The sequence below is a fragment of the Phoxinus phoxinus genome, assembly GCF_949152265.1.
Source record: "Phoxinus phoxinus genome assembly, chromosome: 21".
Classification (NCBI taxonomy): Eukaryota; Metazoa; Chordata; class Actinopteri; order Cypriniformes; family Leuciscidae; genus Phoxinus; species Phoxinus phoxinus.
The window spans coordinates 1,458,563-1,472,759 of record NC_136896.1 but is presented as its reverse complement, the minus strand read 5'-3'; the positions used below and the strand labels follow the sequence as shown (position 1 = coordinate 1,472,759).

General features: G+C 39.7%; 1 protein-coding gene across 4 annotated transcripts in view; it reads right to left on the bottom strand.

Moving 5' to 3' along the window:
- Positions 1–14,197, bottom strand: part of adamts14 (ADAM metallopeptidase with thrombospondin type 1 motif, 14) — a 108,957-nt gene that overhangs the window by 74,397 nt on the left and 20,363 nt on the right. For all 4 annotated transcript variants that reach the window (XM_079595086.1, XM_079595088.1, XM_079595087.1 and 1 more), the window contains exon 4: positions 11,373–11,569. In XM_079595086.1, coding sequence (XP_079451212.1) covers positions 11,373–11,569 — 197 coding nt within the window. The remainder of the gene's footprint in view (positions 1–11,372; positions 11,570–14,197) is intronic.

Sequence of the window (14,197 nt, the reverse complement as noted above, 5' to 3'; positions counted from 1 at the left end):
AGATTTTGCACACAGCAGAGAAAGGGTTAAACTAAACTAGCCCCCCTCCTCACACACACTCACACACACACACATACACAGATCCCCCCCTCCCCTCCCCACCCCACACAGACAGACACACACACACAGAATAGCAGAGAGACAGAGAGAGACACAATTCACATTCAAACCACAATATCTGACTTTCTGTTGGTCGGAGCTAATGACTGTAAATTAGAAAGTTGTTCGGCTTGATAATATCAATATACACGCTGAGTTTTGTAACTGTAGGTAAAACTATAACTAAGTTATAACACACTTTATGCATCCTTTTTTAATCATAAATTCGTTTCCTCGCCACGACCAAACCGTTCGAGATATCAAAAATCCGTCCGCAATTTAGCATCCTCCATGTCTTGACTTCATGCACACCGAGTTTCGTGGTCATCGGATGAATTCTCTGGGAGAAGTGTTTCAAATGCCAGAACATGCGTTTCCATACAGCCCATAATAGCCGACTTCCTGTTGGACTGGCGTAAAACTTAGAGCACGAAAGTTGTTCGGCCCGATGAGATCTATAAGTGTACCGAGTTTCATATTATTCCATGCAAGCGTGTTTGATATATGGACATGTTTTTGAATCCCATTCCAGGGGGCGCTGCCGAGCCCCCCTGCCACGCCCGGGTCCCAGCTTCAGCGCGGCTCTAATGGCCGCGGGTTCTGACATTTGTGCAAAGTTTCAAGAGTTTTTGAGCACGTTAAGGCCCCCAAAAGTGCCCAAAAGGTAGTAAAATAATAATAATAATAATAATAATAATAATAATAATAAGAAGAAGAAGAAGAAGAATAATAATCCTTAGAAAAACAATAGGGCCTTCGCCTTTTCAAGGCTTGGGCCCTAATAATAAATAATAAAGAAGAATAATCCGAAGGAAAACAATAGGGCCTTCGCCTTTTCAAGGCTTGGGCCCTAAATACTCACACTAGTGTGTAGGTAAAACGATAATAATATAGGCTATTACTAACTGACTGCTGTCTGGGGCCTCAAGACTTGCATGTTATTTGTGAGGCTTTATTTTTACGCTTTTAGCGCTATAGCGAGCGATAATAAACTTGCGTTTATTAACAGAATAATGCGTCTTTCGGAAGAACATAGTAGCCGGAACTACTTCTCTCTGTGTACGTCTATGACGAGTCACACAGGTCCTGGGCTACTCCGCATCCGAACCCGTGTAAAATAGTCCCAAAGTAAACACTTATTATAGGAGTACCAGTGGCTCAGGATAAGACAAAAACACGAATTGGAAAATGGATTCATGATGAACTCGCTCATTATATAAATGTTGTAAATTTTGAACAGAAAAAAGTTAAGGCTCATTGCTAAAAACTTTTCAAAATATGACGCGACCCCCCACGGAGCTCGCTGAGGCCCCCTTGTGGGTCGTGACCCCCCTGTTGGGAACCGATGATATAGACTCATTACATGCAAAGTGAGATATTTCAAGTCTTTATTAGTTATAATGTTGATGATTATGGCAGCTTATGAAAACCTTTTCACAATATTCTGATATGAAGTTATACGCCATAATCATCAAAATTATAACAAATAAAGGCTTGAAATATCTCACTTTGCATGTAATGAGTCTATATAATATATTAGTTTCACCTTTTAAGTTGAATTACTGAAATAAATGAACTTTTGCACCATATTCTCATTTTTCCAGTTTCATCTGTACAAAAACAAAGGAAGATAATACATTCAAAATAAACAATGGGACTCAAAAACCATAAACAGAGGCATGAAGCGCTGGAGACTAAAACTGAAATCACAATGTCGCGATTTAATGAAATATAATGAATAATATATGCGCTGCGTGTTTCAGAGTAAAACAACCATCTTCACAAACACAAAAAGAAGAGATTATCAGCAAAAGAGAAGCTTTAAGGGATTCTTGCGGTTTTCCGTCAATATATATATGTATATATTTACAAATTAAGTATGTAAAATAAAATTATTATTATGAAATATGAAATAAATCAAATACTCTATAAAGTGAAATATTACAATAGTGACATTTCTTTTTTTTATTTAGCAGTCTACTACTAATTATTATTATTATTATTACTTTATAGCTATATTGATTTATAATACTAATATGATTTTATTATATTACTTTTAAGTTAAGTATTTTGGCCAAATTGTGCAGATCTATAAACAAGCTCAGACGTTTTTATTTCAGACGTATTGCATTTTAAATCATTTTAATATTATTATTATTATAACTTTTTTTTATAGCCATGTTGATTTATAATTACAAAAGTTTGGCTAAATTGTGATTATTATTATTATATAATTTTTATTAAATAATATATTTGTATTTTACAATATAGATCTTATTTTGTTTTGATTTAGCAAGTTTATATTCTTATTTAATAATAATAATTTATTTGTGCAGCCCTACAAACAAGCACAGCACATTTTTTAAATTGCATTTTAAATCGTAATCCCAATTACACAATTCAATATTTTTTTTGTCCCAAAATTGTGCCGCCCTACACTAAATGTACAGCATGTTTTCCTCTCAACCGGCTGTGACCAAATCACCACAGAAGAGAAGGACTCTTGGCAACAACACAAACTGATAGGAACAGAAACTATATTAGACTCCAAAACGGCTGAGGAGCAATTCTAATGTTATATAAAATGTTCAGAAGAACTACTTGAAACGCGCAGCTCCAACAAACTCCACCTCTTAAATCCTGTTCTTTACAAATGATGATGATTATAATGATTCACAACACCGCGTTCACACACACTCCTCACATGTTGTCATCTCCTCTGCCAGAGCACAAACACACTCTGATCACTTCAGTCACGTCTGCTTTAATGAGTTATGAGTGCTTGACTGCCCGACACATGCTAATTGCTCAAATAAAATGCAAAAACATCTTTTCAAAAGCATTTCTGCTCTAAAATCAACCAATTTTACTTTTGCAATATGACATTTCCAGGTAAAACTGGATATACAACAGAAGAATGCAGTGAGGGAGGAATCTGACACACAACAGTGACTTTCACTGAAGATGAAACTTGTTTACATGCACATCTTGGCACATTATGCACATATATTGGAATAATCTACAAAAAGAGCTAAAGTTAGAAACCCTTATGTCCATAAATGAATTTAAAACTACTGTAAAGAGTGTTGTGAAGGAGATATGTTCTTGTTTTTCTTGAGTCTCATGTAATTTGGTGTTTGTCATGTATGCATGTGTTGTGATTTGGCTGTTACCTTGGCCAGGTCTCTCTTGTAAAAGAGATTTTGAATCTCAATGGGACCTCCTGGTTAAATAAAGGTATAATAAAATTCACATTTATATCCAAAGCAACTTCATGGATTCATGCATTGCCTGGGAATCAAACCTATGACTTTGCGTATAGCAACTACTGTTAGAAACACTGCTCAATATGCAGAGTGAGTTATATTTTAATGCAAAATCACAAACACTGCACTGGAAATATAACATGCACGGATGCAGGTTTTTTGCAGTTTGCTGCATCGCTGACAGACGTTTGGGGTATTCACACAAAACTCTTTTTTTTGCGTCTAGAGATGCATAAAAAAAAAGAAAAAGTTTTTAATGTTATGTCATGCAAGATGCTGCAAAAGACACGAGTCAGACAAGCCCGTCTAAAGCATGTTTACATGGAAAAACGTGCACATTTCTGGTCTTATTGTGCCCGGTTTTCCATTCCCTTGTTTTTCTATGTAAACATGCTTTAGACGGGCTTGTCTGACTCGTGTATTTTGCAGCATCTTGCATGACATAACATAAAAAAAATAAAAATAAAACATTTTTTTATGCATCTCTAGACGCAAAAAAAAAGTGTTCTGTGTGAATACCCCAAACGTTATATTTATTTAATAATATCAAAATATTTCAAGCCTTTATTTAATATAATTTTGATGATTATGTCTTACAGCTTATGAAAACCTTTTCACGTTATTCTAATTTTGAATTTGGGGGTTTCATAAGCTGTAAGCCATAATCATCACAATTATAACAAATAAAGGCTTGAAATATCTCACTTTGCATGTAATGAGTCTATATAATATATTAGTTTCACCTTTAAAGTTGAATTACTGAAATAAATGAACTTTTGCACCATATTCTCAAATTTTTCCAGTTTCATCTGTACAAAAACAAAGGAAGACAATAAATTCAAAATAAACAATGGGACTCAAAAAGCATAAACAGAGGCATGAAGCGCTGGAGAACGGCTGCACGAGTAAAACTGAAATCACAATGTGGCGATGTAATGAAATATAATGAATAATATATGCGCTGCGTGTTTCAGAGTAAAACAACCAAAAAAGTTTTTAATGTTGTCATGCAAGATGCTGCAAAAGACACGAGTCAGACAAGCCCGTCTAAAGCATGTTTACATAGAAAAACGTGCACATTCCTGGTCTTATTGTGCACGTTTTTCCATTCCCTAGTTTTTCTATGTTTTCTATGACAGGAGTCTGTCAGCGATGCAGCAAACTTCAAACTGCAGACCTGTAGCTGAAGCAACTCGTCCTGCATCTGGAACTGTGCACGGCTGTAATTACGTCCAGGTTTAGTTTGCAGACTCTGCGTGACGCAGCGCTGACACTCGTCTGGACTGATGCGAGCGGCGTGTTGTGATCCAGACGTGCACGCATGACTCTTTCCATCAGTAAACAGCCTCTCCAGATTGAAGTTGACATGCAAAGCGCCTCCCCCGTGATGAAAGCATGCGCTTCCATTATTTGTAAAAGTGTCTGCGAATTTATGAGGTGAGACCCCGTCCGCCGACCTTCACGAGAGGCTCGTTTGTGTTTATTTACGGCGAGAGGTTGGAGTGAGTCTCTACAGGACACATATACACACGTCAGGCCATCAGTCACAAGAGAACATGAACGCCTGACAGACACCTGGAGAGAAAAACACACCGTTTCTCCGGCTCTGACAGGAGCTGAACGCAGGCTAGACGGAAAGAAGGCCACCGGTGGAAAAGTAGGTTAGTCGATTAGTTGCATGGTTATGATTTGGTGGCATATAGAAATGGTTTGAGTTTTAAAACTGTCCTACTAAAAAATAAATATTTAGGCGAGACACGGCACACTCTAAAAACTAATTCAGAGGACCTTTAGTCATTACTTAAATATACATATTGTTGTGAAATAAAAAATCAAGTTCTGAGATACAGTTAGACTTTTTACTTGTAATTGTTATTTTATTGAGCTTGGATGACACACAAATTATGCCTATTGATTCAATATACTATCATGACTTGTCAGAGTTTAACATTTTCAGTCAATCAAAAATAATTTAATTTTAAGTTCTGCTAATGTAAAATACAATTTGATGACGTGTAAACGGCCCACAGTTTCCGCGCGCATGCATGTTCAATGCCAGACGACGAGTGGGACCACACAGTTGAAACTCAATCTGGTGAATGGTTAGTAATTTTATGTTTAATTACACATTTGCATTCGCTCAGGATTCTGTTGGTGATAGCCTACTGTATAGTAACCGAATACCGAAATCTCGAAGTCCTTATTCTGACATTTAAGTTGAGTGTTGATAGTAGGCTATGTAACTGAGTTCACACCGGACGCGAATAGCGCGTCAAATTCGCGCCTGCCGCGTCTAATTTGACGCTTGAACATTTTGAATGCATTCGCGCGTCCGAGGCGAAATCCGCTTCTTCTGGGAGAGGCAAGTGCTGCGGGAAATTTAAAAATACTACTGTTATTGTGTCACGAAATGTAGTTTTAAGAGTTGTTCAGTCGAGAATGTAGTTGTTTAAAGCTCAAATCTGTGGTTTATTTATAAAGATAGCGCCTATTTAAAACATTTGATCGGACGTTTTCGGGTTGTGTGAGACCCAGGGGATCACCGGGTGCTCGAGCCCATGTAAGCCGCCTGGAACAGCCTTTACCTCGGCTGGTCCTCCTGACGTCTGCCGCTGGTAAACGACTCGAGAAATGTTTAAATTCACAATATATAGCTTCTGTTCTATTATGAAAAATATAATTTAAAGGACATTAATGACTCGTTATAACGTATGTCAAACGACTTCTTTAATTATGTTAATATTATTATATATTAATATTATAGTTCATTTAAATGTTTTGAAAGGGAAATATATTAAAAGATGAATGTTACATGTATGTTTAAAAGAGAAATATATTACAATTTAAAAATGGTGCTAAAAAGATAAATAGTGATTGGAAAGCTGTTTAAAAATATACATAATTCCTTATAAAAGTCAGTCATTTCATTTGTGTTATTTAAAATTAGGGCTGGTCCAAATACCATTTTTGAGCTTCGAAGCTTCGGTAGGAAAAAACTTCTTCACCTAACTTAAAACATTATGTTGGATCAACTTAATTACTTGCATTCATGTTGAAAATTATTAAGTTCATGTTACTTAGAAATGCGTTTTATTGTGGACTAAAAGGTAATTCACCATACTCAAAACATCGCTTTGAATTAATGTAATTATGCCAGCAGTCTTAACTTAAAAATTCTAGTGGAAAACGTTAACATATTTTTTTTTGTTGACCCAATGTTTTATTTTTTAGAGTGCAGGCAAAAACATTTTGGGCTATTTGTCTTCAATAACATGTCTTCTTTCAGACTTGTGGTCAAAAAAAGTCCAAAATACACATTTAGGTCTTTATTTCACTAACTTTGTCTATTTGCGTCTGTAGATTTCTCCGAAATTCAACAAAAGTTTTGGAAATAAAATCGATTTTTTAAGGCTATGGACAGTATATTTAGATTTCCTAGGTAATGAAAGCATATATCCTGAAATCCCTCTGAACATCTTTTTTCATCTTGTGTGTAATCAAAATGAAAAACAAATTTTGCACCTGGCTTTATCATTCAGATCTATCTACCGAAAATGTATGCAAAATTGCGCATATTTAATGAGATAATGCCTAATTTGCATAATTAAACATACAAATTTCAAAAACTTGTAATAAATTTTTTTATGACCTTGTGTAAGTAATCAACTGAGGAAGTTTCATGGTGATATCTATTATTTTAAAATGTTACCCTATTCACCTGTAGTGTCTCCGCTCACACATAAAGTAATTACCAGCAAAAGTAATGGTTATGAATGTGTTGGAAAAAAACAGAAAGGAGACTGAGTGAACATTTTAAAGGAACTCTCCACTTTTTTGGGGAAATAGGCTCATTGGAAATAAACAGTTTTCCCGTTTTCGAATCCGATCTCCGGGTCTGGCGGTAGCACTTTTAGCATAGCTTAGCATAGATCATTGAATCTGATTAGACCGTTAGCATCTCTCTCAAAAAAATGACCAAAGAGTTTCAATATTTTTCCTATTTAAAACTTGACTCTTCTGTAGTTACATCGTGTACTAAGACCGACAGAAAATTAAAAGTTGCGATTTTCTAGGCCAATATATATTCTATAGAGAGAAATGCACATTAAATGTGCAGTAAGTGATTTCTGAGAAACTGTTTATATTTGACATCAACCCAAACAGACACGCCCCTCCCTTCATTGCTCCGCCCCCAAAATGCACTGACATGCAATGCAAGAGTGGATGTCTCTTTATCATCTGAAGCGAAGCAAAATAATTATTCATAGCGAAGATGACAAACAAATGATAAGGAAGAACAAAAAATGAACAGCCAGTACACAAGAGTATATACAGGCAGTCAGTGGCCAGCAGCTCCAGACGAACAATGACACTCAAAACCGTCCCGTTACTAGAGCTAACATCACAGCAACAGCATATCTTGGTTCTGAGAAACAGTAAAACAAATGTTACTCACAAGAAACAATGCAACCTCTGCGTCTGTTTTCAGGGCTTGTGTCTCTCCAGCGCTGGATTTACTAATATCAACACGTGACTGTAAAGCTCTTGCCTGATCAAAACCCAGTGATATTCCTCTGACCTTTTCTCTTTTGTAATGTCTCTCAGCCATCTCTCTTTCTACAGTCTTTCTTCACTTTCTCACCCTCATGAGAGGACCCGCCCACTACTGCTGATTGGCTCACTCTATCTCCTCCCCCATTATGAGTGGACACCCCCCCTACTGCTGATTGGCTCACTCTCTCTCTCTCCTGCCCCATCATGAGTGGACACGCCCCTTACTGATGATTGGCTCACTCTTTATCCTCCTCCATCATGAGTGAACACGCCCCCTACTGCTGATTGACTCACTCTCTCCTCCTCCATCATGAGTGGACACGCCCCCTACTGCTGATTGGCTCACTCTCTCTCCTCCCCCATCATGAGTGGACACGCCCCCTACTGCTGATTGGCTCACTCTCTCTCCTCCCCCATCATGAGTGGACACGCCCCCTACTGCTGATTGGCTCACTCTCTCTCCTCCCCCATCATGAGTGGACACACCCCCTACTGCTGACTGGCTCACTCTCTCTCCTCCCCCATCATGAGTGGACACGCCCCCTACTGCTGATTGGCTCACTCTCTCTCCTCCCCCATCATGAGTGGACACGCCCCCTACTGCTGATTGGCTCACTCTCTCTCCTCCCCCATCATGAGTGGACACGCCCCCTACTGCTGACTGGCTCACTCTCTCTCCTCCTCCATCATGAGTGGACACGCCCCCTACTGCTGACTGGCTCACTCTCTCTCCTCCCCCATCATGAGTGGACACACCCCCTACTGCTGATTGGCTACAAGTGTGTTGTGCTGCTCAGTCCGATCAACATTCAACAGCGTTTCTCAGAAATCTCTTACTGCAGCTTTAAGTTAAAGGTCATGCAGTAAACGCGGTACTAATTTAGCGAGAGACCATGTAAAGTGGCTAACGTTAGGCTACTACTAACATGTTTCAAATTATAAGCCATGTTTGAGGTCAATGAATGATTGGATTGGACATGGCCAAATTACGCCATATTAACGATCGTACGACACTGACGTTTTCAAATTAAAATTTGGTTGACTACGCCTCTCCTCGTCAACATTAAGGTGCAGCCCCAGAATGAAGTAAACAAAGTTGGATCTAGTGTAATGAGTAATATTTAGCACGCAGACATCATATTTTCACTGAGGCTGGTCTTCTGATATAAGAAGCAGAGTAACTCCTGAACGCTCAAACACATGTACCGTGATGAGAAACGCAGCTGTTCTCTGAAGGCGTCGAGCATCTCTAGTCAGCGTAAAGCAGGACCAAACCTGCCGTTTCTCAGCGCAAGCATTGTCCGCTGTCCAGAAATCCGTCTCCAGACGCTAAAACACCCACAATGCCGAGCAGAGAAGCTTAACGCAAAGTGGAGAGAGATTTGTCTTGCTTCCGCATGTCAAAAACACATAACTTCAGTGAAGATCTAAATCCTGTTCTGAACATGCAAGCGTCGGCTGATCAGCCAGGGATAGAGACGATAAAGCCAAAAGAAAGCGTGATGAAGGAGAGGTTTGGGGTTTCTCCCTATAGACCCCTTTACAGTTAGTAAACATGGGGGCGGTTTTTGGGGGCGGAGCTTAGGACGATCCCTCTGGCCGCTTCACTAACGCTAGTTTGCCCGTTTTGTTAGCTTGTTTTTTAACAATGACTGGAGAACATCCGATTTGATCTGAATGTGTAAGCTCACTCACTGTCCACAGAGAAAACAGCTGATTCACATTATAATAATATTTCACAAATTAAAACATGGCACTGAATACTTTTGTATTTATACTACTATGTGAGGTCCTCATGTAGATAGCTAGCTAAACATGTTAGGGTTAGTGTGTGTGTGTGTGTGTGTGTGTGTGTGTGTGTGTGTGTGAGAGAGAGAGTGTGTGTGTGTGTGTGTGTGTGTGTGCGTGTGTGTGTGTGTGTGATGGGTAGGGTTAGGGTTAGGGTCTGTGTGTGTGTGTCTGTGTGTTTTTTTGTGAGTGAGTGTGTGTGTGTGTTCAGGCTGTGTGTGTGAGTGTGTGTGTGTTTTCAGGCCGTGTGTGTATGTGTGTGTGTGTGTGTGTTTTCAGGCCGTGTGTGTATGTGTGTGTGTGTGTGTGTTTTCAGGCTGTGTGTGTGTGTGTGTGTGTGTTTTCAGGCTGTGTGTGTGTGTGTGATGGGTAGGGTTAGGGTCTGTGTGTGTACGTGAGAGTGTGTGTGTGTGTGTGTGTGTGTGTGTGTGTGTGTGTGAGAGAGTGTGTGTGTGTGTGTGTGTGTGTGTGAGAGTGTGTGTGTGTGTGTGTGTGTGTGTGTGTGATAGGTAGGGTTAGGGTTAGGGGTAGGGTCAGTGTGTGTTTGTGTGAGTGTGTGTGTGTTTTCAGGCCGTGTGTGTGAGTGTGTGTGTGTTTTCAGGCCGTGTGTGTGTGTGTGTGTGTGTGTGTTTTGGACCCATGAACCCTGGTCTCCGTCAGGTCAGTCGCTGGTCTAGTGTGGGATCAGTCCACCACTGCGCTCCTGTGTGTGTGTGAGTCTGTGTGTGTGTGTGTGTCTGTGTGTGTGTGTGTGTGTGTGTGTGTGTGTGTGTGTGTGTGTGTGTGTGTGTGTGTGTGTGTGTGTGTGTGTGTGTGTGTGTGTGTGTGTGAGAATGGGATCAGTCCACCGCTGCGCTCCTAACCGTAACTGTCACCGAGTGAAACCAGATCTTGTGAAAATCTGACTGGAGGGATTTTGCGTACGTAAGCAGATTAAGGTGGCAGGACCTGGTGGGACGTGTGTGTAACAGTCTTTTCTCTCTTTCTCTCTCTAGTAATCCTCCCACAGGTTCCCGACAGCAACACGATCACAGAACCACGGGTAAAGAGCTGGTGCTGGTGCACATTTGGTTTGAGAACCAAACTAATCGAGTGGAAGAGGTTATTTACTTTCTTCAATAAAAATGAGTCCTATTCTGCTTTCCTCCATGTTCATCTTTCTTCAGTGTGTAATGTTGATGTTTGAGGATGAGAAAGCTCCAGTTCTTCTCTATATCAGCGTCAGTGTTTCTGAACTCCTGAAACGCCTCCATTGTAGTCTCGAGTTTCTTCCGGGAACGAACACGTCACAATATTCCTCATTATAATAATTAATACGCAGAATAAAGGGGCGGGGTCTGGTTGAGTTAGTTAGTAGTGTGTTAAACTGGCGGTTATGGTAAGGGGCGGGACATTTCCCAAACACACTCGAAGCGCTCGACCAATCACAACACACTGATCCAGCCGACCAATCAGAGCACAGTGTGCTTTTCAGAAGGAGGGGCTTCATAGAGACAGGAAGTAAACAGAGCGTTACTGACAGACTGGGAAGAGAGGAGCCGCAACAATGGAGAATATGAGGAGAATAATCAACATTCAAGCAGGAAAACCTGTTCTAGTCGAGCCTGAAAACACATCAAGACTTTATGAAGGGTGTAATATGGCCTCATAGTAAGCATCACTTACTATGTTCATCAGCGTCAGGACGTAGTTCTGCACGTGTTCTTTGCCGTGAAAACGCACGACCGAATCGTCCACCGCAAGCAGGACCTCGATGTTGTAGTCGTCTTTCTTGGCGTGTCTGCGCTTGCGCTCCGTCTCGGACAGTTTCTCCTCCACCGTGTCGAGAGCGTTGGGAAGCTCGGCGATACCAAAGTCTGTGACTGAAAACACAAGTTTGTTTACATTTTCACTATACACATTGTTTCAAAAGCAGCTTTACAAAAATCATGATGTTGAGGTCACTAATATCTTAATATCTTCATGAAAATTAGACCTGGGCGATGATATAGTTTCATTTTACAACAATACAAGCGATCAAACAGTTGAGATTTGCCATAGCTTCACATGTACTGTATGTATGCAGGGAAATGTAATGCATATTCAACTTTTAATATATAAATGGATGATAACATAGTTTACGATGGGTTTTCTACTGGTACACTGCACTATAATACTGGTGAATGAGCAACTAGCATCATCACCTCGTCTTCACACAATATAACGGCATTCAGTCGAGACTAAAGAAAGGTTTGTCAACAGAAATAGCGTGAGTGCTTCAAAAAGAAACCTGCGCTATGAAGTGTTATGAATCAATAAACATTCATTATAAAACAAGACGTGTTTCGCCATCTGGTGTCTCCACAGATAAAGAGTCCCAGATCACAGCGCACATTATTCACATTCTGATAAATAAATGTAGACGTGAAAGATCAAATGTTGTGTCAAGTTTCAGAACCAGAGAAGTGAACACACGAAAAGAAGAGACCCTCGTTTGAAGCTTAAAGTGGAGATAGTTGGCTGTGTTTCTAAACTTCGAGCGCAGACGTGATCCTGATCCTGATCCTGATCCTGATCCTGATCCGAAGTTCTGGACGGTAGACAGTAACATTATCCTGCCTTCTAAGACTTCAAATATAAACCAGCACCATGTTTCCTGAGCAGAGAAGGTGTGTGTGTGTGTGTGTGTGTGTGTGTGTGTGTGTGTGTGTGTGTGTGTGTGTGTGTGTGTGTGTGTGTGTGTGTGTGTGTGTGTGTGTGTGTGTGTGTGTGTGTGCGTGTGTGATGGGTACGGTTAGGGGTAGGGTTAGTGTGTGTATGTGTGTGTGTGTGTGTGTGTGTGTGTGTGTGATGCATTCGGTTAGGGGTAGGGTTAGTGTGTGTGTGTGTGTTTGTGCGTGTGTGTGTGTGTGAGAAAGAGAGAGAGAGAGAGAGTGTGTGTGTGTGTGTGTGTGTGTGTGTGTGTGTGCGCGCACGCGCGCGTGTGTGTGTGTGTAGGTTTAGAAGTAGGGTTTATGTAAGGAGAGCGAATATACAGTTTGTACAATATAAAAACCATTCTGTCTATGAAGAGTCTCCACAAAGATAGTGAACTAGGTGTGTGTGTGTGTGTGTGTGTGTGTGTGAATTCAATAACAATAACACAATGCATTGCAGGCGAGTATTAAACACAGGCTATTTTACCCAATATTTGTCTGCACCAGTACCATAATTATTTTACTTTAATTTAAATTTATTTAATTTTATTCCCAAAAAAATTGAAGGTTTTTTTAATATTTTGAGTTTTATTTTTTATTTTTTTAATGGTTTTAGTTAACTATTTTGTGCTTTTTAGATGCAGTAGCAGCCCACTAATTTTGTTTCATATTTATTAATTTTGCATGAAGAACTCAGTATGACTAGAAGACAGAAAGGGAAAACGATCACATTCGCTCAGAAATCTCAGACACCAGAAGTTCGTGTAAAATTATATTCCAGTTCAAGAAATGCACAGCAGAGGTAAATATTCTAGTGAAGAAACGTCAGGACTTCTGGCACTCTCCATAAAACTCATGGCATATGGTATTTACATTGACATTCTCTCATAATTTCACAGACGTCAGAGGCCGGTCTAGACTTCAGACCATCATTACGCTTTCGCAGGATTGCAGGTGTTGTGCTGTACAGCTGCAAAACCGGATTTTAAAAATGATTATTATTAGAGTTTTCATAGAGCAGATTCTCACAGTAACCTAAAAACAGAGGAACTCCACGTCATACTGCGCCTAACTAATGCATTAAAGCGGTGGTGTAATGCCCTCTGCACAAGATGTAAAATAAGTCTCTGATGTCCCCAGAGTGTGTGTGTGAAGTTTTAGCTCAAAATACCCCACAGATATTTGTATATCGCATGTTAAAATTGTCACTTTTTGAGGGTGAGCAAAAACACACCGTTTGTGTCTGTCCCTTTAAATGCAAATGAGCTGCTGCTCCCGGCACAGGGGGCGGAGCTTCAAGAGCTCGTGTCCTTTTACCTCACACACACACACACACACACACACTGGAAATTTCAAAAACTTTTAGCCTTTTATGTTCAAACCGGAGTCAGACAATGATGGAGAGACTCGAGAAGAAGTGACACATGTAGAAGAACAGGACATTTTTATATTATAGTATTATTATAAAGATGTCCACTGGAACTTGTATCGCAGGATCAACAACACACACACATTTATACACTTCTGCGATTTCATATCACTTGCATCATTGCATTGTCTAAACCGGACACAAATTCTCAGTAAATACGGTTTTCACAGGAAATAAATACTGATAAAGTGACAGTTTAGTGTGTGAGTGACAGTTATATAATAATAATAATAATAATAATATAAGTGCTGAAGCTGAAGCAACAATCTAGAAAGTTCAGAACAAACCATCAAGTTTCTTTCCATGTTTTATGGACATGAACCGAGGAATTATTATGGTATTATTTAATTATACCACGGTACATGAATATGCTAATCATTCAGTAC